This window comes from Macaca fascicularis, chromosome 15, assembly GCF_037993035.2.
Source record: "Macaca fascicularis isolate 582-1 chromosome 15, T2T-MFA8v1.1".
NCBI classification, from domain to species: domain Eukaryota; kingdom Metazoa; phylum Chordata; class Mammalia; order Primates; family Cercopithecidae; genus Macaca; species Macaca fascicularis.
Genome location: NC_088389.1, coordinates 61,993,655 through 62,018,124, shown reverse-complemented (window position 1 = coordinate 62,018,124; position 24,470 = coordinate 61,993,655). Strand labels below are relative to the sequence as shown.

At 37.8% G+C, this 24,470-nt stretch overlaps 1 protein-coding gene across 11 annotated transcripts in view; it reads left to right on the top strand.

The window, feature by feature from the left end:
* ZCCHC7 (zinc finger CCHC-type containing 7) overlaps positions 1-24,470 on the top strand; it is a 261,414-nt gene that overhangs the window by 234,784 nt on the left and 2,160 nt on the right. For 7 of the 11 annotated variants that reach the window (XM_065530336.2, XM_065530341.2, XM_005581281.4 and 4 more), the window contains exons 7-8: positions 17,276-17,371; positions 23,181-23,295. In XM_065530336.2, coding sequence (XP_065386408.1) covers positions 17,276-17,371; positions 23,181-23,295 — 211 coding nt within the window. Of the gene's footprint in view, positions 1-11,866; positions 13,554-17,275; positions 17,372-23,180; positions 23,296-24,470 lie in introns of those variants that run through there. The other 4 variants (XM_074017061.1, XM_074017062.1, XM_074017064.1 and 1 more) reach the window with 1 other exon arrangement.

Sequence of the window (24,470 nt, the reverse complement as noted above, 5' to 3'; positions counted from 1 at the left end):
GGTGTAATTTATATTTATTGGAGCACTCGAGAGAACCTTAGTATTTTCTTCTTTACAAAGAAATACTGAAGTGTTCACTCCTTCAATTCTGAAGTTTGAAGTTACTTGATTTTCAGTATTTTAATGCAAATACTAATTTGGTTTAAATGGGAAATCAATATGGCATATTTTGCAGTTTTTTCCTTGCATTAATATATTTAGATAATATCAAGTACTTTATGATGGTAATCCTAATGTAGATTTAAGTGTTTCAGATAATGAAGCAATGAGAAGTATGCAGCCTTCACACAATTTAAGAAAGATTTATCATAAATGTTTTGGCATAGAAGCAGCTGTGCTTTTGCCATCTTCTAAATATCTTTAATGACCTACTCATTAGTCATCATGAATTTGGCTCATATTTTTAGATATTAGATGTTGTTCAATAATCAAATAATTGAATCTGAAGTTCTACTATAAATAGTGACTTCCTTTCTTTATTTGACGGAAAAAGTCCCTGTGCTTTTTAATCCTGCCCCTAGTGGCTAGGGACAAAGACCAGTATGTTTAGGACTTAAATATTTCTCATATGGACTTAAAGTTGTACTTCTGTTTTAAAAATGTAAAGAAGTACTTGTTGTGGTCATCTGTTTTCTTATCTGTTAACAAATGTTTATCCTGAGGATGACAAATGGAGCATCACGTTTGGACTTTTTTTTTTTATTACCCTTTCCTCTCTTCCTCGTGTGTTCGGCATTACTTAAAAAGGAATTATAGTTAGTCATTATAGGGGCAGTTTATTCTTGATTATTAAATACTGTGGTAATTAAATTTCATTTCTAAGTGCTTCTTATTTTAACATATATAACACACTTCAAAAATCCTTTTTAAAACCCACAGTATTCATATAATCTCAAAGAAAACTACATTTCTTTCTTTAAAAAAATTAATGGAACACTTCATGAATTTGCGTGTCATCCTTGCTCAGGGGCAAAGCTACATTTCTTTTTACTTGTAACTCTGCACTTTGAAAGAGTGACCCTATTACAACAAAAATGAATATAAATATAAACAAATAGTCTTAGATTTTCCAAAATTAATAGTTTATCATTGTACAGTAACTATATAATAAATTATAGTTTTAAAATCTTAAGTGTTGAGCGATGCCAATTCTTTGTCATGTTACGTACACACAAAGAGTGTAGAAGTATTATGTAGATAACTTTAGCATATTCAAGTGATTATTTCGCATATGTGCTTTGAACAGGTGTTTCATGCCATTTATTAATTATATTCCAAGTGATCATACTTGCCATAGTCTTTTCTGGACATTTCAGTGCAACAGTAAATGTAGATAAAATATACTAGACCAATGATATTTGTATTAGACATTCATTTTGGTAGTCATGCATGTGAGTAACATGGTAGATTACCGTAATTCCTAAAGGTCTTAAGTATTTAGGAATCAATTAGTTACAATCATGATCAACCATAACCTTTAAGGGTTTGGATCAATCATTTGAATAATCTGCAGGAAAAGACTCCTAAAAAGATTCCTTGACTTGTTAACATGAACAGTCTCTCTGAAATAGTGTTATATTTTATGTTATGATATAAGTTGTGGTGATAAAGTTTAAGGTTTCAAAAGCACAGTCTTTTCAGTGACTAAAAGTTAATGAATTATTGTTAAAAATCAGTCAAATTTTAGACTTAAAATTTATTAGTCATTTGATCCCTATATATCAGAAATTCAAGGGAGTTATGTGTGGGGTTTTTTTGGTACATTTATAAGTATTTTCTTCCAGCTATTTTGAGGTGGGTGCAATGGTCCTCCAAGACCAACAGCTCTGGTGTTTAAGAAATACCGAAAACAAATGAAGAAATATGTTACCTCTTTAGAAAGCATTTAACAAAAAAAATGTTTAATGTCTTTGGGATTAAATTAGAACTTCACCTTAATTGGTACACCAGTACATAGATAGCTCACATTTCAAAACAAGAATTATTTAAAGTGAGTGTTTAGAAATTTGTATTAGCTTTGTAAAAGGAATCCACATGTGTGTATCAACTGGTAATAAAGCTACTAGATAATTTTCATTCATTTTTCAATAATCATGTAGAACTGAATCAATTTGATAAATTATAAGATCATCTTTACAATTTTGTAATGCATCCATTTTACATAAATATGTTCCTTTATATTGATTTGTGGATTACCTCACATTCTTACTCAGTTAGGAGAACTAAGTTTTGGGTTGTGTCTTAACTTTGTTTATACAATATCAATTTTGTTTTCTTGGCTCTCTCACATTTCCTTTGTTTACAGTTGTACATTTCCTCCCTGTTTTTACCAAAGTCCTTAGAAAACTGTGCTATACAATTGGGCCAGAAGGGCAAGCAAATTTCTGAGGAAATTACTAGGTAGCATTTTTTTTTTAATCATAGTAGAGAAAAGAATGCCAGCTTTGGGACTGGACTGTGGTTCAGAGTCTGAGTCTTTCCTCATATACTAAATGTGCAAACATAGTTAAAATATTTAACTTCTAAAGTCCTCAATTTCTTCATCTGAAAAATGGGGATAATGCCTTGTAGGATTTTTGTAAGTATATGATGAGATGATAAATGTAAAGTACAATACCTGACAGATAGAGCATGTTAAACACTATGCAAGCTGTACTATGGCAAACCCAAAGGCATCTTAGACCTGTAGAGGTGGCCTCTGGACTGACGTCCCAAACTCAGATTATTATAATGCCTTCTGCCCAACCTTAGGAGATTCCTAAGGACCTCTTTACTCTGTCTCCTAAGAATGTTTCCTTCTTATGTTTATTGAAGTGAATCTTTTGTTGACAAAATTGTTTCCTCAGTTTTCATTTTCTAATAATTTATACTTGTCTTATTCTTTTCCATTTAGGCTACTTCCTTTCCTAATGAAAATGACTGTATAAAATATGTATCAGAAAAATGCAATATCACTTTGAAAATATATATTAATAAATGTATGATTCTTAAGTGATAACTTCAGTGCCATCTGAATATAGTTCTCTATCATAAGCAAATAAATTATATAAATATTTGCTCTCTATACAAATGATGAGAATAATATGAAATTGAAAAATTCACCCAAACATAAACATACCCCAATTAGAATACTTTCTGCTAGGAGTAGAGGGCTTATGTTAATCAGATAAGAAATGAAACAAAATAGCATATCAGTTTTTTGCACTTCGGGTAAAACTACTTTATGCCTTCACATGATTAATGCCAAAAACCAGCCTGATTTCCTAGCAAAATGTAGTGATATAAGAGCTGGGTCAGTTCTGCAGACTTCCAACTGTATTCTCAGATAGGTCCAGTGAAAAAGGCAACTCAAACTTAAGCACTTTATCAGTACATGCAATTTGTATTCTTTCAAAGAGCATTCCTATTTCATGTTTGCTCCTTGTTTTAAGACAAGCAGAGGCTAAGATGGAACATATTGTAAAAGCAAAAGAACATTACTTCCCCCTTCTAACAGGTCCTTGCAGCTGTGGAATTCCCTGCCTTTGTGACCGATGGTTAAGAGTATTACAGTGGAATAAGCAGAGTTGGGATGGCAGGTGGTGGGAGGGCCATATGTTGTAAGTCATGTGGAGTTATGGTAAAAATGAAAATCTTGGGGTTTATTTGGATCCCCCGTGTATTAGCTAATAAACATAATAGAGCTATGATTCTATTATTCTATAATTTTTTGTTGAGGTTCATGTACAATCACATGCAAAATATAGAAGCAGATTTGAATATGTTAAGCATTTCGTATGGTTGGAAGACGTGTATTAGTGTGATTCCTATGCTTTATAGTCTAACCCAATAAACATTCAGATAAAATGTCCATAGAGTTACACATTTATGTGTTCTTTTCTGTCCCTTCACCCTACATCCTGTCTCCATGCCTTCATCCCTCCATCCTGCATCAAAGCTTGTGGTCCTTCTCCATCCACGTACTAAATGGTTTCTTTGTAAACGAAGCCATTTGTCCATCATTGTTTGGGGTCCAAACAGTGGTAAGATACCCTGTCACCGATCCCGCATGCTATGAATGGCAGCTCCTCTCCGGACAATTGGCGGAGGGGCCGAGAAATATTCCTGAGAGGATTATTTAACCTTTCAATTTAGAGGGCACAAAGCCTGGCTGATTAATGAACTTTCTGATGGGTGCCGATAAGCGGATCTATTTCTTTATTTCCCCTAAAAGTGATTCCTTCTTCTGTCCATATTACTATAATCTTAAACATAAAATGTGGCAAATAGATTAAAAAACAGCACTAAAGAGTTTATCTGGCTGGCAAACTGAAGAAGCTAAATTAAAATTGGTAATGACAGCAGTGGCTCAGCCTCATATATGGTTTTTAAATGCACTGTGTATTTTGAAGAGACTTATTCTCCAGCTCGCCTGGTAATGACTGCTTTTGGTGCACAGTCTGGGGCTGGCTTCTGTTATCCCCACCCCATCCCACCCACCCACCCCCCCAAAAAAAATGAGTTGTGTTATCTGGATGGCTGCAGACACATACGCATCCCCCTTTCTCACTGCATGGGCAGACAAGGTCGATAGCATTACAAGGTATTTGTGGCAGTGCTTGTTTCAGTTTTCAGAGCTGCCAGTTTCCAGGCGGATTTGAATTACAAAAGAAGAAGCTGGCATGAAAATTGAAAGGTTTTATCGGCTGGTCTGAAGCCTCATAGCACATTGCTTATTTATGCAGTCCATTTGCACCAGGAAATATAAAAAGGAAATACATTTTTAAAATAAGGCCATAAAGACTCAGATATGTTTAAGATGGCAAATAAAATATAGATACCTATAATATCTTTCCAGGAAACGATTTTCACTTAATGTTGCACATTACTTCAGAAGAGCATTTATGTTGCTGTCATAAATTTGTGCGTTTGTGTCACTATGTAGGTAGTCTCTGGGGATTAAGAAGGAAGCCTTTGCTAACTTACTTTAAAATTAAAATAGACAGAGGGATAGCTCTGCAGTTTGAGAGCTACATTGGAAATATTTAAATAGGATGGTATATTAAACTTAAACTAACATTTTTGCATTCCATGTAAAATTAGCTATGGCCCAATGAATAAATGCTACTACCTTTAGAGAAAATTGGGATGCTTTTTAAGCCACAAAGATTTGGAGCATTCAGGAAGTGAATTACTCTGATCCTTACTGTGTTGCATATGTTCATTGTTCTCTGCTTACTGAGGTTTTCTTTTTGTTGGTGGGGTTGTTTTGACAGGGGGAGTGTCCCATTTACAAAAAGAAAGGTTATAAATTAAAAAGCTTAATAGCTCATTTTTATAAAACTCATGCTTGTTTTTAGTCTTCAAATATATCATATTTTAGATTTTGCATAGTGGTTAATGTTGTGAAGATATAACCCTTTCACTATTGGAAGTTATACCAACATTTTATATCTATTTACATTACTTTGATGTAGTTTCGATTTACTGAAAAAGATATAATTATGTAATTCCTTGCACTCTTGACTACATAAAATGAAGACATAAGTATACAAACATAAAGTAGTGCAAGGCCTTGAATGATTGATCATCCGCAACCTTTCAACCCATTGGTTTATAAAATTTCAGTGTATCCGAAAGAGAAGTAGGGAGGAAGTTACAGAGATACAGGAAATATCAAATAACTAAAGCAACACACATTATTCTGCAGTTCAAATGAACACTCTTTAAGAATCTTTTTTCCAGTAAGGCAAATTGCTCTCAGGTAAACCATGAGAGATGCATTTTTTTTTACTATTTTTATTTTCACTATTTTCACCAGTGTCTGGTACCTTTCCCATGTTTTCATGACCTGGACTAATTACTTCATGTAGTTTTTTTTTGTTTGTTTTTTTTGTTTTAAGCAGAGAAAATATCAAAAGCATACATGTCTGCTGCATGCTAATGATGGGCTGTACATTTTTTCATGAATTTTCATAAGGATTTTTTCTACGTAGCATGTGTGGCTTAATGATGTAATCACCCGATAGACTAGAAAATGCTCCAAAGGAGGCGTTCCGGTCTGTTGTGTACATAATACATGTTTCAAAAATCTGCCTAATTAAGGAATTACCCAATGGATTGGGAGTCTTTTGGGTACATGACATAGTTTTTTAACACATAAAAATATTATGTATATATGATATACATGGTACTTTTAATGCCATTTTTAACATGTGAGGAAAATTAGTAACAATGTCCACTAGAATACAGGGAATTCTGTTTTTTCACTAAGAAAAAATAAAAGCTTTAAAAACTTCATAGAGGAAACACTATTTTAAAATAATTCTAAAGCCATTAGCTTGGAGAAAATTCCTCCTAGTATTCCTGAAAGGGAAGTTAATACTGTGAATATTTGCCAGAACAGTATACAAATGGAAGACTTTGTCCAAAACCACAGTTGAAGTAGGCCTAGAGTTCAGGTCCTAGGTGTGAGGATCCACTCAGAAAACACCTTAAAGGGAGGAAAGGGAACAGTTTTTGGCTTTTTTGTAATACAGCATCATCTTTGTTGTCTCACAGCCTCTGCTTTGGTTCAGTTCATTATAAAACAGTGTGCCTAACTTTTAGGTTTCTTTATTTGATTCCTTTAGGCCCCAGATATTCCAGACCCACTCCTACCCCTTGGATATATACTAATTACAATTCTGTTGGTGTTCATATTTTAAACAATCCCAAAGGAAAGGGAAAGTATACATTCTTCTTTCCCTGACTACTCTTTATAAAATGAAATAAAAATTTAGAAAAGTATGTCTGATTTCTAGAGTAGCTAGTAGAAAGCAGTATCTTGGCTGGGTGCGTTGGCTTACGCCTGTGATCCCAGTGCTTTGGGAGGCCGAGATAGGTGTATCACTTGAGGTTGACCAACCTGGCCAACATGGTGAAATCCCATCTCTATTAAAAATACAAAAATTAGCCAGGCGTGGTGGCAGGTGCTTATAGTCCCAGCTACTCAGGAGGCTGAGGCAGGAGAATCGCTTGAACCCAGGAGGTGGAGGTTGCAGTAAGCCAAGATCACACCACTGCACTCCACCCTAGGCGACAGGGTAAGATTCTGTCTCGAAAAGAAAAGAAAAGAAAATCAATATCTTGAAATAGAAAGGTATATTTTAAATTTAAACTTTTGTTCTACTCAAATTCCAAAATGATGCTATTATGTCACCTCAACTAATAGACTTTGAATATGATGACAAGCTTTTGGTTTGGGGTAACATTTTCTTGAGAAGTCCTATTTGATTACTTGGGTTAGGTTTTTTAGATACATGACTATTGGGATAAAGCTTGTCCTATTAGTGAGTTTATAGAAAGAATAAATTGATTTGGAAATATGAGAGAATAAGGTTGTTCTCAAACATGAAAATCATACTGATTGAAGAGATGCTTATGCACATGTGATTTAGTCAGTAAGATTGGCGCCAAGCTCTACTTTTCTCAGTGTTACATTTGGTTATGAATGCATTTACCTCAGGTATTTAATATATTTGCTTTTTAATATATGTTCATATAGCAAACTGGATTAATAAATAGAAACACATAGTGTAGTCTTTAAGCATATGTGTGATTATAAAAATAAATCCATTTTGCATTCACAGAATAGAAAATACCCTTTAATTAGTGAAATTGATTACATATCCTATATAGTAATGAGCTTCAGCTAGATGCAAGCCCTCATTGGATCAAAGTCAGTTTAGATAAGGGCAGCTGAAGGTCACAGAGGGAGATGCCCAGCAGGTTCATTTGCATAAAAAATTACTGTTAGAAATAGGACACTGAGGCAGCTCTAGCTCTTGGCCTTTGTCATGGAGATTCCTAGTAGTGAAGGGAGTAAGGCCAGTGTCCCAGATAATGATTAACTGTTTTAATGGCATTCATTCATTCATTCCACACTAACTACTCATGCAGAAAAAAGGGTTATGTAAAATGACATTAGAAGAAAATCATTTGTAATCGTTGCATCGGGCTGCACTTTGAGGAGACATTAGGAGTAAATCCGTGGCGTGGTAGGCTTATGCTTTATCTTCTGATATTTACTGAGTTTACTGGTGCATGAAAAGCTTTCAGCAAGAATAGCAGATGGGATGGACCTTTCATAGGTAATGCTATCTACCAGGTTATTACTTCTATATATTGATAGTAAAGTAATCTCCAAGATATCACCCTACAAATATAGATTATTTAAATGTCTGTAACAAAAAATAAAAAATAAAAAGAAGAAATACAAAAGACCTGCTTTTATAAGTAGTTAATTTGGTATCCATTGGGTCAAAGTCTTTAGATAAATTTTTTGACTTTAAAAAGTTCACAAAAACTACATTCATTGCCTTGCATTTAACTTTTTGTCAGCAGTACAGGCATGTATGACAGAAACCTGAACTTAGAGCTAATCAGTTGACACATTCTGCTTTAAATTGGACCTTTACTGTTAATTAAAAATAAAGACATGCTCCAAGGCATAAGTATTGAGTCACAAATTTCTAATTCTAACACTTTAAATAGCTTAGAGATTTTTGTTAGATCATAGTATGAAAACTTGTCCACTGGAAACCACTATTGAGTTTTCAGTACTATATTCTAATACAGAAATGTTCTCTAATTAGGTAAGATCTAGGCTGATTTCATTCCTATTAAGCCCTAGTACATGATAGTTTATTAAAATGAGAGTATGTAGATAGCGTTTGTCATGTCATTTACTAATTAATTATTGTGAAACAGTTTAGAATTTCATAGCACAATATACTGTTGCTATTTTTATTAGTAATAATGGAAGTTTTTAACTAGTGACATTATTCAGATGAATGAACATCCACATGTTTACATTTCTTTCAGGGGTTAAATTTGAGATTCCTTTAAAATAAGAAGTATCAACATGAAACATGCTTTCAAAATCTCGATTAAGAAGGATCTCTTTGTTCCTGGTACTATAAGACTGAGTTCCTATTCACTTTGCATTGCTAATTCTTTCCTGATTTTTGTCAGAGTATATACCACATTCTCAGTGTGAAGAAGGGGAGACAATAAGGAAGCTGTATTATTAATTTATTCAAGCTTTTTAATATATTTAAGCATGATTTTATAGGTTTTCCCTTAGTGACATAAAAAATTAATAGTTTCCCAAAGTGTGCAAATTTTTATTAACAATAGCTAAATTGTATTGGATGCTTACTATAGGCCATGTGCTTTACTTATGCATTACCTCATTATTCATTCATTAATATTTACTGAACTACTCCTATATGCCTGGCCCTGTTCCAGGAGCTGAAGTACAGCAGTGAACAAAACCAGACAAAAATCCCTGCCCTCACAGAACTTACTTTCTCCTAGCCTGGGGGTGGAGTTGGGAGTGGATAGGTAGTAAAATTATAGTATATCAGATATGATAAGTGCCATGGGGAGTTTTGTTTGTTTGTTTGGTTGGTTGGTCTTTTTAAAATAAAATGGCAGTGCAGCAGGATAGGGAGTACAGATTGGAGGGAGCTAGCCATTTTAAATAGGTCAGGAAGGCCTTACTGAGAAGATGACATTTGAGCCAAGGCTTGAAGGAAGTGAAGGAGTGCACCATGTTAAATCTGGGAGAAGAGTGATCCAGGCAGATCAAGTAGCTTGTGCAAAGTGCTGAGGTGGAAGTTTGTCTGGGATATTCAGAGAACAGTGAAAAGGCTAGCATGACAGGCTTGCTGTGAGGGAAAGTAGTAGGAGATGAGGTTAGAGAGGTGGGAAGATGAAAATTACAGGCCATTGTAAAGTTCTTGGCTTTTACTCTGAGATGAGAAACTTTAATTATTAGAGTTTTGAGCTGAAAAGTGATATGTTCTGATTTGCATGCTATAAGGATCATCTTATGTTTAGAGTAGGCTGTAGAGGGCAGGGATAGAAGCAAAGAGACCAGTTATGATGTTCTTGTAATCATCCAAACGAGAGTTGAGTAATTGAACCAGGACAGTACTGGTAGAGTGGAAAGAGGCGAATGTATTTGCAGAGCCAACAAGCTTTGCTGATGGGCTGGGTATGAGGTATAAGCAAGAGACGAGTTAAGGTTGTTCATTTTTGGCCTAAGCAACTGGAAGGATAAAGTTGCCGATGAGATGGGAAAGATTTTGGGAGGAACATATTTGGAGTGGGGGAAGAACAGAATTTGATTTTAACTAACTAAATTTGAGGTGCTGGTTAGACTTTCTAGTAGAGATACTTGAGTGTAGAGTTAACAGAGATCAAGGCTGAAGATAGAATTTTAGAATGGCAAGGGTAAAGGTTAATGTAAATCTATACTGTTAGATGAGAGCAGATTAAATAGAGAAGAAAAGCAGTCTAAGGACTGAACCCTGGGGCACTGCAGTGTAATTGGACAGAGAGATGGATAGAAACCAACAAAGGAGACTGCAGAAGAAATAGCCGATGAAGTGGAAGAAAACTAGGAGAGCATGTTGTCTGGGAAGCTGAATGAAGAGTCTGTATCAAGAGGAAGTGGTCACCTGGTCAGGTTTTACTGGTAGGTTGTTATGTAAGATGAGTAAGTTTCATTTATGCCTCACAGCAGTGTTAATGAGGGAGCACTCTTACTATTATTCCCATTTTACAGATGAGTAAAATGAAGGAACGACCATGTAAATAACTTGACTAAGGTCATATAGCTAGTAAATAGTGGAGCCCACATTAGAACATAATCCCAAAATGCATTGATAACTAAATTTTATCAGAGCATCTGGGTCTTAGGAAGAGTTTGCCAGTTTTGCCCTTGAGTGCCCCCAGTCCTTAAAATCCTTTTCTTCATGCTTTTTCTTTGAATAAGCCAAATATATATCTTTGTATTATGTGTGTGTGCATATATAGTACATACGCATATCCACACACTTGTGTATGCCTGTACTGTCTTTGTGAACACAAGAATCTGGTAATAGTAGTTGCTGTTGAGGAAAGAGGAACTGAGTGAGAACAGAAGTGGGAGACAGACTTCTTACCATATCTCTTAGTGTCTTTTGAATTGTATGCCATGTGCATGTTATTGGTTGTAAAATATTTAATTCTTTAAAATCTAAATAACTCATTTAGGATTCATTCTATAGCAGCAAGACATATGATTTGTTCTTTCAGGCTGTGGCCTAACAGCATCTTAGAAGAAATTGTGCTGATGCAGTTTTTTAGTAGAAAATATGTATTTGATGCACACTTAATTCCATTTTGTAGGCCTCAGCCTCCCTAGTGCTTTCATCTTTTAAAATCTTTACTATATTTGCTCTTCTGTCTATTATCTCCGTATTCCTCACGGTGTCTATTACAATGTGTTGTACAAAGTAGGAACTCAGTAACCTTTGAATTAAAAATTCCTACTAAGGGATAAATACATGAGAACTACCTGTTATTTCCTCAAATTTAGGCAATAAAATAAATTCAGAAAAATTCCATGAAACTTTTTCTCGTGTCCTCAATTAGTAGCAGAGATTTTCAGTGTTTGTATCTACTTTTGCCACCTTTATTGTTGCATAACTTATTTCCACTCTCTTTTGAAGTCTTTAATACCTACTCATTCACCACCTGTTTGTTTATTGAGCACTTTCTATGTTCTAGGTCATGGGTCAGCAAACTTTTTCTATAAAGAGCCAGGTAGTAAATATTTTAGCCTGGCAGGCCATATGGTCTCTGTTATAACTCTATCCTTATAGCGTGAAATCAACCATAGAAAATTTGTAAACTAATGTGTGTGCCTGTGTTCCAATAAATATTTATAAACACTACAATTTGAATTTCACATAATTTTCATGTGTTGCAAACTATTCTGTGGTGATTATTATTATTTTAGCCATTAAAAAATGTAAAACCAGCTGGACACAGTGGTTCACTTCTATAATCCTAGTGCTTTTGGAGGCCAATGCAGGAAGATTGCTTGAGTCCAGGAGTTCGAGACCAGCCTCAGCAGCATAGCAAGACCCCCATCTCCTAAAAAAATTAAATTAAAAGATAAGTTATGTCTTATATTTGCACAAACAAACATAAATAGAAAAAATTGTGAACATAGACCTTTTCAGAAAGCATTTATTATTTGGGGAGTAGATGATCCTTTTTATCATCACAATCCCTGCTGACAGCTACCAACTAGTTATTGATTGCCTACCATTAGCTTCAAACCCATCATGGGCATCCCATGCCACTTAAAACAAATCTGATATTCTTCATCCTGATTTATAAAGCCCTAAGTGATCTAGTCCCTCCCTGTCCTCTAGAACCTCCTCTTTCACTCTTCCTTCACCTACTCCACTTCCAAATTCACCGGTATTTTTTTCAAATCCTCAAATATGGTAAGTTTGTTCCTACCTTAGGGCTTTGTACTACTCGTTCCCCATGCCGTACGCCAAGAGTGGTGTTTCCCCAGGCATCACATACCTGGATTTTCTTGTTATAAGAAAGGACCATCCTGGTTGAGGCTTCCCCAAAAAAGTCAATCTAAGTCACCACTAGTGATTCTCATTCACATAACTATTTTAATTGTTTGCATACTATTTTTCGCTAATATTTTGTATGTTTGTATATTATTGACTCTGTTTATCTTCCACCACTAGAGAGGTGAGCAATGATTTTTATCTTGCTCACTTCTCAGTTACCTGATTTTAGAAGAATGTCTGGCATGTATTAGGCACTCAGTAATTATTTTTTGAACAAATTAATGAAGGAATGCATGCATACACTCATGCCATGGGCCCAGCACTCTGGTAAATCTCACTGATGGAGGCATCCTTCGACTTGTATTCTGCTCTACTTGTCCCCTTCCCTTCTTGGATACACAACCTCATTTCTGGGAAAAGTCATCTATGTTCTGTTCTTCAGCAGCTTTCTACTTATAATAAATCCATTACAATCTGGCTTGTACCTCTACCCCTCAAAAGAAACTACTCACAATAGTTTCTCTATTTGCCAACAACTTCCTGTTTACTAAGTCCAGTGGATATCATAGTCTTCATCTTGTATAACCCATCAGTAGCTTTTAATGGTTTCTTCCTTGAAACATCCATTCTACCTTCACATCTATGACACCATCTCTTTTGTTTTTATTTCTCTTAAGCCATGTATGCTTGTGGCTGCAATTTGATGTCACATCAAATAATATATAGCTATCTTTGTGGGTGGAAAATCATTTCTGCTTAATAATTTAATGTCTTCACAGTGTTCTATGTGAAGAAATTTGTGAACCACTGCAATAAGTGATACACGGCTTATATGCATACCTGTTAAAACTCTGTTTAGGCCAGGCGCGGTGGCTTACGCCTGTAATCCCAGCATTTTGGGAGGCTGAGGTAGGTGGATCACTTGAGGTCAGGAGCTCAAGACCAGCCTGGCCAACATGGCAAAAACCCATCTCTACTAAAAATACAAAAATTAGCCAGGTGTGCTGGCATGTGCCCATAATCCCAGCTACTCTGAAGGCTGGGGCAGGAGAATCACTTGAACCCAGGAGGGTGAGGTTGCAGTACGCCAAGATCGTGCCACTGTGCTGCAGCCTGAATGACAGAGCATGACTCCATCTCAAAAAAAAAAAAAAAAAAAACTCTGTTTAATGACTTTTAGCTAGTCTTAATTTATGAACCCCATTTTTAATTGCAGAATATAAAACCCTTGTTATTTTTATTATATCCCAGTTGATAATACCTGAGGTTGTAAATTCCATTTTGTGTAGCTTTCATTTATTGTTTTCAGTAGAAAAGATTGTTGCGGTTATTGTTTTGCTACAGTTTCTCATTTTAGGGAATAAGAGCTGAAAGTAAAGTTGTTTGAAGTAGTTTTTTTTTGTTTTGGTTTAGTTTGGTTTGGGTTTGGGTTTTGTTTTTGTTTTTTGCAATGGAGTTTCGCTCTTGTTGCCCAGGCTAGAGTGCAATGGCACAATCTCAGCTCACTGCAACCTCCGCCTCCCGGGTTCAAGCGATTCTTCTGCCTCAGCCTGCCGAGTAGCTGGGATTACAGGCGTGTGCCACCACGCCGGGCTAATTTTTTTTTATTTTTAGTAGAGATGGAGTTTCTCCATGTTGGTCAGGCTGGTCTCAAACTCCCGACCTCAGATGATCCACTCACCTTGGCCTCCCAAAGTGCTGGGATTATAGGCATGAGCCACCGTGCCCGACCTGAAGAATATTTTTATAACCTATCTATTATTTTCCTATATCAAGGAAATAAAACCTTTACAAACCACCTGTTTGCAACATTAAAAACAAAATTAGGGGGCCTGGGCATGTTGGCTCATGCCTATAATCCCAGTACTTTGGGATGCCAAGGCAAGCAATTCACTTGAGCCCAGGAGTTTGAGACCAGCCTAGGCAACATGGCAAATCCCCATCTCTACTAAAAATACAAAAATTAGCTGGGCGTGGTGGCATGCACCTATGGTCCCAGCTACTCAGGAGGCTGAAACCCAAGGATTGCTCGAGCCCAGGAGGTGGAGTTGCAGTGAGCTGAGATTGTGCTGCTGCACTCCAGGCTGAGCGACAGAGCAAGGCGCTGTCTCAAAGAAAAAACAAAATTCGGGCTGGCCGTGGTGGCTAATGCCTGCAGTCTCAGCACTTTAGGAGGCCAAGGTGAAAGGATCCCTTGACCCCAGGAGTTCCAGACCAGCCTGGGCAACATAGCGAGACCCTGTCTCTACCAAAAATTTAAAATATATATATATAAAAATAGCCAGGCATAGTGGTGCACCCCTGTGGTCTCAGCTACCTGGGAGCCTGAACTGGGAGAATCGCTTGAGCCTGGGAGGTCGAGGCTGCAGTGAGCCATGATTGTGCCTCTGTACTCCAGCTTGGGCAACAGAGTCCAAAAAAAAAAAAACCAATTAGTTGGCAGACTAGCACTCTTTGTTAAGGACTCTCAATAAACAACCTAAGAAATAAAGTGATCCACATTTAAGCCGATCCTTAACTTTTCTTCCAGTCTCCCCAAAGCATGGGGGTGTGCAGGGACTAGGTTTTTCTCCTCCTGTTTACAGCCACCACCTCCTCAGAGGTCTGTGTCCATCATCTCCTTTCCTCCTTTGGTTTCAACTTCTCCATCTCCACTGTCTTTCCCCGATGTTCAAGTCTTTCCCATTCTATAAACAGACTCCACCAAATCCCCTTCCTGGGTACTGCTTCATCTTATTCTGCCCCTTGATGCTTCTCAATATATAACTTCTCTCTCCTACAACTTCCATTCAATTTTTTAAAACATTTTTTATTCTGAAATAATAGGTTGGTGCAAAGGAGGTTCTTGCTATTAAATGGCAGAAACCGCCATTACAGTTACCTTTGCACCAATCTAATATACATACTGAAAAGTATGTAAAATACATGTGCAAAAGAATAAATTAGTTATGTAGTACACACACAAGTTAACTATTGCCATGTTGAAGTAACAGAAAATTGCAGCTATGCTAAAATCCTGTGTGCTGTTTCTGCTCACTGGAAGTAACCTGGCTTTAAAGAAAAAAAAAATTCCGGGTTAAGTTCACAGATCCTGGCTTTTATGAGTAATGATTTCTTTGCTCTTTTTTATCATTTTACTACCTTTGTATGCATCACTTTACTGTTCATCCTGCTGCCTTTTACTCTTTCTAGAATATCTCAGAATTTTCACAGTAAGGTTATCTGAGCAGTTGCCACTTTGAATGGGTGTTTCTCAGTCCTAATCTCACTAGGCCTCTCTGCTATATTTGACATTATAGATCAGTTCATCCTTCTTAAAACAACTCTCTAAGGTCTGTTACTATATTCTCTTATGTCTCTGCATCCTTTAACCTTCCCTTCTATGTCCATTTCACAGGCTCCTCTGCCCGCCCCTTAAGCATTGATGTCTTCAGGTTCCTTCCTCAGCCCACAGCCACTCTTACACTCTCCATGGTGATCCTGTCCACTCTAGTGATTTCAGCCTTCACTCTTATGCTGATTACTTTCAGATCTACTCTCCAGCTCAGACTCCTCTGTCTCTACATAGAAACTGCCTCCTGGAGATCCCCACCTGGATACTCCATATCCAAGACTGTCTTCATCAACTTTCCCTCTAAACTTGCTCCTCTGTCTTTTTCTACTTTTTCTGAATCAGTCATTGCTCACCCAAGTTCAAAATATGGAGGCATCCTGATTTTTCCTTTCCCTCGTTCCCCACATCTTTTCAATGACCAAGCGACACTAGTTTTCTTTCTTTCTTTCTTTCTTTCTTTCTTTCTTTCTTTCTTTCTTTCTTTCTTTCTTTCTTTCTTTCTTTCTCTTTCTTTCTTTCTTTTTCTTTCCTTCTTTCTTTCTCTTTCCTTCTTTCTTTTTTTCTTTCTTTCTTTTCCTTTTTTGACATGAATTCTTGCTTTGTCACTCAGGCTGGAGTGCATTGGTACGATATTGGTTCATTGCAACTTCCGACTCCCAGGTTCAAGTGATTCTCCTGCCTCAGCCTCTGGAGTAGCTAGGACTACAGGTGCACACCACCATGCCCAGCTAATTTTTGTATTTTTAGTAGAGACGGGGTTTCACCATGCTGGCCAGTCTGGTCTTGAACTCCTGACCTCGTGATCCGCCCACCTCAGCCTCCCAAAGTGCTAGGATTACAGGTGTGAGCCACCGTGCCTGGCCCACACTACAACTCTAACTGTCCTAACTTCGACACTTAAAACTGGGTAAAGCTCCTGCTCCTTTACTTGACTTACAAGGCCCTCCATTCTTGTGCCCTGCTTTCTCCAGCCTTGTCTTCCATTTACACCTGGCTATGTATGTCATATTTTGGCAGCATGTATGCTCTTTTTTAGTTCTATGTCATTGTTCATTCTGCTCCCTCTTCCTAAGATTCTCCATTTGATTTACACCTCATTTGAGAGTAAATGTAAGTTTTACACCTTCAGGGAAACTTTCTCTGACCCCTCTTTAACCCCATCCGCTGGTGGGGGAGTCCCCCCTCACCACTCCATTAATGCCTTGTACATACTACTGTCACTGTATTGACATTGTTTTGTAATTATGTGTATGCCTCTCATGTTCTACTGGCCCATTATACTGTGTTGAATACTGAACACAGTACTTGGCACAATGCCGAATGGAATGAGGAGGGAGGAAGGAGAGGAAAGCACACATTGACATTAAGAGTAAAAGAATTGTTCTTACCATGTTATATACTTTAATGTATGGAATTGCCTGAATACAGGTCTCCATACCAAATTCTAAGAAACTTCTAAGGAATCCCTTACCTATAAAGTCTTTTGGAAAGAATGAGGTTTTAATTTTCTTCTAACATCAACAAACTCTCACAAATATTCATGTTACAGACCAAACCTGGACCACCCAAAAAGCCGAAGACCCCTTCAAGACCATCAGCCTTAGCATATTGCTATCACTGCGCGCAAAAAGGCCATTATGGACACGTAAGTTTGAATGACATTTGGACATAAAGCATTCTGTTGTCAGGGAGTGTTCTCTGAAAGACGAACTCAAAAAGAATGTAACTCTAACTACTTACTTTTTAATAAACATTAAAGTAAGACTTAATATATTTTCAACTGATTTATCCCTTTCCTCCTTGCTAGAGTAACAAGCTATCAGAGCGTATTCCTCTAATTATCTTACATGTACATGAACAAGTTGAGATAAAACTAATAGAGCTGATAAAATCAATCAGACAAATATGATAGTCAACAGTATGATAGCAGTTCTCTTGATTTCTTATAAACACAATTGTTTTGACACAGCCATAGCATGATTTTAGATTTTCTTTTTTTCTTTTTCTTTTTTTTTTTTGTTTTTTTGAGACAGAGTCTTGCTGTTTCCCAGGCTGGAGTGCCGTGGTGCAATCTCTGCTCACTGCCACCTCCTCCCAGGTTCAAGCCTCAGCCTCCCAAGTAGCTGGGATTACAGACACCTGCCACCACGTCCAGCTAATTTTGTATTTTTAGTAGAGATGGGTTTTTACCATATTGGTCAGGCTGGTCTTGAACTCTTGACCTCAGGTGATCCACCTGCCTTGTCCTCCCAAAGTGCTGGGATTACAGGCGTGAGCCACCACGCCCGACTGATTTTAGATTTTCATTGTTTTTTTTTTGTTGTTGTTGTTTTTTGTTTTTTGTTTGAGATGGAGTTTTGCTCTTGTTGCCCAAGCTGGAGTGCAATGGTGTGATCTCAGCTCACTGTAACTTCCATCTCCTAGGTTCAAGCAATTCTTCTGCCTCAGCCTCCCGAGTGGCTGGGATTATAGGTGTACGCCACCATACCCAGCTAATTTTTTATATATTTTTTAGTAGAAATGAGGTTTCACCATGTTAGCCAAGCTGGTCTCAAACTCCTGGCCTCAGATGATCCACCCGCCTCGGCCTCCCAAACTGTTGGGATTACAGGTGTGAACCACCGTGCCTGGCCTGATTTTAGATTTTCTACTTAGTTCTCCAGTTTTCCCTGGTACAATGTTCAGTTAAGTCTACATCCCATACATGTAAACCCTGGCATTCAGTGGTGAAAAAACAGATGCTGCATCATTGACTTGCCTACCTACCCCACAGATGCCCAGATTCCCTATCCAGCCAACATATTCCCTAACCCCAACTGAAAAGGCCAAACTGTGTGTGTTCTAGATGCTGAAACGCCAAAGCAGAAGAAGCTTCTCGTTGAGAACTTGGCATGAGGCCACTAGGCAAATGCCACATTAAGTATGAAATAGCAGCAGCTCATTTCAGAAAAAGGATGTAATAAGAATAGACTCAGAGCCCATACTTCTAGGAATCTTGAAGCAGTGGAGGAAAGGCAGTGGCACAGAAAGTAGAAAATTCTTAGAAAGGAATGTATTATTCCCAGTCTCCAGGTAGGCTTCTAGTAGCCTAGAAACCAAGATAAACTAATATCAAACCAGATCTGGTATCAGGAAGCAAAAAGCATGCAGAGTGTTGGGAATCCCCAAAATGAGAAGTATGAGCAATGGGATAGGGTGGGTGGTATTGCAGGTTACCACTTGAATTCCAACTATGACACATCACTGATGTGGATCTTGGGAACTGGAGCCCTACATTGTAGGGCAACTGGAGAAGAAAAGTACTGAACAGAATCCATAAACAGATAAATTTTATCTTCCATATTGGGGCAGCAGCACCTGTGGGGATGAGACATAGCTTATGAAAGCCAGGATGAGCTCTGAGCCTCAGTTCCAGTTTTGCTCTGCTACGGACTCAACCATGTGACATAAACAACCCACTTTTTCTCTTTGGTCCCATTTCTTTATCTCCAAAGCGGAGAAGTTGTACAGGAAATCTCTCAGCACGAAGTAGAGAAGACTTTTTTTGAGACAGGGTTCTGAGTGCAGGGGGCATATCTCAGCTCACTGCAGCTTTGACCTCCCAGGCTCAAGTGATCCTCCCACCTCAGCCTCTCCAGTAGCTGGGATTACAGGCACACACCACTGTGCCCAGCTAATTTTGTTTATTTTTTGTAGAGACAAGGTCTCACTATGATGCCCAGGCTGGTCTCAAACTCCTGGCCTCAGAGCAATCCTCCCTCCTTGGCCTCCCAACGTGTTGAGATTACAGAAGTGAGGTACCATACCCAGCCAAGAAGACTTCTTTTACAGAATTATCATCTCTAGATCTTTTACTGCTCTGTCCATTCCTCATTACTAAACATTCAGATGTTGTCGACACCTTTAGGGAACATATTCACATAAGCTTTCCATTACCGCACAAATCACATAGATGTACAATTTATGCTTGCTTACCTCTTTAAAGCAGAGGGGTATAATTTTAGCATTTATGTTTGTTCAATTAAAGAAAAACAATTATAGTTGGATGCTTACTAGTCACTTCTGTTAAGGCAGATAGGAAATATATTAAAAGCATGTGGAATTTATCCCTAAAATCTAGATTTAGATAATTTTTAATTTGCAATAAAGCAAATTTGGCAGCCTCGTGACTGCCATAGATGAGGAACTCTAGATTATTTACACTAATGAAGAAGATCATTGGTGTGGCTAATCCAGAATAGTAGATAAATTATATAGCCAACTATCAATTGTCTGTGCTAATGGAGGGGACCAGCGATGTGGATAATCAAAATATAATTTACATTTAGCTTTGGAAAACATTTGTAGTATGATATAGCTCTGTGTAGTCACATCAGTCTAGACCATATAAGACCTAAATGGGGAATTATGCAGGTGGTTAAAGATGTTTGTGGACCTCCTCCCTTTCAATGTCCAGAAATCCAGCCTTACAGATATTATTATTGAATGCATTCCTCATGTGAAAGACTAGATCTAAGGTGAATATGACATTGCCCTTCCCTAATTTCACTCGCTCTCTAGCTGGGGGAAGCAAGGACAACAGTAGTCACTATACAAAGATTACTCCAGGAGAGTGTGAAAGGGGGAACAGGGACTGGGAGAGTTAAAGATTCTGCTGAAATGAATATTAGTTGAGTGTATCAGGACCTCTGTTACCTTTGCATAATCACAATTTGCTTTTTTTTTTTTTTTTTTTTTTTTTGAGACAGAGTTTCGCCATTGTTGCCCAGGCTGGAGTGCAGTGGTGCAATGTTGGCTCACTGCAGCCTCCACCTCCCGGGTTCAAGCTATTCTCCTACTTCAACCTCCCAAGTAGCTGGGATTACAGGCATGTGCCACCACGCCTGGCTAATTTTTCTTTTTTTTTTTTTTTTTTTTTTTTTTGTATTTTTAGTAGAGATGGAATTTCACCATGTTGGCCGGGCTGGTCTCGAACTCTTGACCTCAGGTGATCCACCTGCCTCCGCCTCCCAAAGTGCTGGGATTACAGGCGTAAGCCACCATGCCCAGCCAAAAGCATTTCTTTATATTACCATATAAGTTTGTCATATAATCTCCAGGACTCTCCCCACAATAACAACAACAAAAAAAACTGAATAATCCAGATAGTCACAACAGATAAATCTGAAGATAGCAGAAGGATGGAAATGATAAAGATTAGAACCAAACTTACTGAAATAGAAAAATGAACAGCATCAACAAAACCAAAAGCTGATTATTTGAAAACTATTTTTTTCAAAACAACAGAAACTTCTGGGAAAACTACTAAAAGAAAAAGAAAAGGTACTAATAAACAATGAGTGGAAAGTGTAAGTAACTTAAGATACTATATAAATGTTTTTTTTTTTTTTTTTTTTGAGACGGAGTCTCGCTCAGTCGCCCAGGCTGGAGTGCAGTGGTGCGATCTCAGCTCACTGTAAGCTCCGCCTCCCAGGTTCCCGCCATTCTCCTGCCTCAGCCTCCCGAGTAGCTGGGACTACAGGCGCCCGCCACCTCGCCCGGCTAGTTTTTTGTATTTTTAGTAGAGATGGTGTTTCACCGTGTTAGCCAGGATGGTCTCGATCTCCTGACCTCATGATCCGCCCGCCTCGGCCTCCCAAAGTGCTGGGATTACAGGCTTGAGCCACCGCGCCCGGCCATAAATGTTTTTAAATTATAAGACAGTACTTCATAAAGTTAAATCTGAAAATGCAACTAACTCCAAAATATATATGTAAATTTACCAAACTGACTCAAGAAGAACAAATCAACTGAACCAATACCATTAAAGAAATTGCATAAGGCCAGGCACTATGGCTCACACCTGTAATCTTAGCACTTTGGGAGGCCAAGTTGGAAGGACCTCTTGAGGCTGCCAGTTTGAGACTGGGTAACATAATGTGAGACCTTGCCTCTACAAAAAACAAATAAAAATTATGAAGTCTGAAGCTTAAAACTTATATCATTGTTCACTGGAATATTCGTCAGTAAGAGTATAAAAACACATGAGAATGGCCGACTTCAACTTGATGACAGTGGTAACTTCTGGAAAGGGAAGGAGATGAGCGCAAAATGGGAAGGACTTACACAGAGGATTTCAGTTATATCAGTAATATTTTATTCTTGGGGGAAAAACAAGGCAACTAAGGTAAAATGTTATGGTTTTATATAAGGATGAATATAGGTTTTTAATTATTTTTTATACTTAAGTGTGTGTTTGGAGTGATTTATAATTTTTTAACTACAAATTAAGTACCTAAATGTTTGGCTGCTAGCTTGGCTAGTTCAGACTTGGCTCAATTTTATGTGGATTTTTCACTTACTCTTTAATATGTATTCTAATTGTTTTTCATTACTTAGCTAAGAAACAACATTTTAAAGTAACTTTTAGGCAAGATGGCAGAGGCAGAAAGGGGAAAGTTCCAAAAGAAAAGATTTCAAACATGCTGAATGGATATGTGTCACAGATCATGATAAACAAAAGCCTGCTATGTGGTGAGTGGTTCAGGCCAAAGACTGTGGATTTGGGAAATACTAGCTGTGTGGAGGCCAGAGTCATGAGAGTAGGAAGCTGTCCTGGGAAAATGAGTAAGAGTAGGGATTTCAACTTGGGTGGGGGAAGCAAGAAGAGAAACTTCTTTTGGGGTGTCTCACAATGACCTAGGAACAGTTTTAAACTAGGCATAACCTACCACCAATCTACCCACCAGCATAAGAATCACTACCCCAGGCCGGGCGCGGTGGCTCACGCCTGTAATCCCAGCGCTTTGGGAGGCCGAGGCGGGCGGATCACAAGGTCAGGAGATCGAGACCACGGTGAAACCCCGTCTCTACTAAAAATACAAAAAATTAGCTGGGCGCGGTTGTGGGCGCTTGTAGTCCCAGCTACTCGGGAGGCTGAGGCAGGAGAATGGCGTGAACCCGGGAGGTGGAGCTTGCAGTGAGCCGAGATCGCGCCACTGCACTCCAGCCTGGGTGACAGAGCGAGACTCCGTCTCAAAAAAAAAAAAAAAAAAGAATCACTACCCCTATAAGCAGTGAATGTTGAGTTAAAATAAGCTTCCTTTTGGAAGTGATGGACAAGCAAAGGAGTAATACTAACATGAAGCCAAATAACATAAACCCACCAACAGAGGGGCAAGGTTGCTACCTCAGACTGTGAAAGGAGTTAGGCAGAGAAGGCTGAAAAAAGATATGAAGGGTTTCATAGGTAAAGAAGTAAGGGAAGAAAACTCAAGCTTGAAAGAATATCATAACACAGTGTGGTTTAGGGCTGGGTGACCCTCCCAGCACCCCAGCAAGGACCATGTCCTACTGCCACCACATGAGGTACCAGTGATATGGGGCTCATTCTAATTAACATCCTACAGACTCTTGCAAAAAGGTTTTTGAACAGTGTGACCATGTGACATCATAATTTTAAATACAATTTGTAGGAATGTCCAGAAAGAGAAGTGTATGACCCATCTCCAGTATCGCCATTCATCTGCTACTATGATGACAAATATGAAATTCAGGAGAGAGAGAAGAGACTAAAACAAAAAATAAAAGGTATGTTGCTAGACTTCTTGTTAGATCACGTTTGCAGTAGTTTCTAAATTTCTGTGTTTGTACTGTCTTTGCCTGCTTTGGGGGTCGTTGGTTAGCATAGAAAGTATTTTTAATAATTACCAAAGAAACTGGAACTTTCTTGATCTCCAAAAACCAAACACCCACTTCAGAAATAATCCCATGTTGCAGTCTCATCACAATAATTTTTTTTACAGTGATCATTTTAGGAAATGTCCAGAAAATATTGCTATCCATCTGTGTAGGCAGTTTTTAAAGGCTCCTTTGAGATTTTTTTCTGTTTGACAAGTAATTTTCTTTTTCCATTTGTATTTCTCCAGTATTTTTTATGGAAGGAAAGGCTTTCCTGCTAACTTGTTCCTGGAGCTTCCCTGAAAAAGTCATTTCTTATAGGCCACTACTGCAAGCAGAGCTCCAAGTTCACAACCACCTCTATGGTTTCTGTATTTACTGTTTCACACATGGTTCTTTATCACCAAATTAATATCTTATCATTTAAGTTTTCTCTACCTCTGTTATTTCTTGTTACTCCAAGGTGGTTTTCCAAGTTATCTTTCTTGCTTTAAAAACAAAACAGTTTTGTATTTTTTAGTTTGTTCTATACCTTATTTTCTGACTCTTTTGGCCTTTTTCTTTTTTGGACTCTTAGTTCAAGACTTTTCCAAAATGAAGGTACTAATTCTGAGGAAAGTAGAGGAATTACTCTCCCAGCTCCTGCATATTTTACATATTTAAGATAAAATGTATGTCATCTACAGCTATCCCTGGATATTGGTTCCAGGAACCTCCTCATTTACCAAAATCTGCACATACTTATGTCCCGTAGTTGACTCTGCAGAACCTGAGTATAGGAAAAAGTAGCCATTCATATACACAAGTTTCTAATCTGTGGAATGGTGTATTTTCAGTCCTCATTTGGTTGAAAAAATCCACATTTAAGTGGACCCATATAGTTCAAACTCATTGCGCAAGGGTCAACTGTATGTAGAAGTTATAGTAGTTGTAGATTATGATTAGGCAACCAGATTAGAAAGGGATTAAAAAGAATTGCATGAAAATGTCATCTCTAGATTAAAGGATTATGTGTGCTTTCTGTTTTTTTATGTTCTTTATACTTTTCTGTTTTTTCTAAGTTTTCTATAATGAGCAGTTATGAC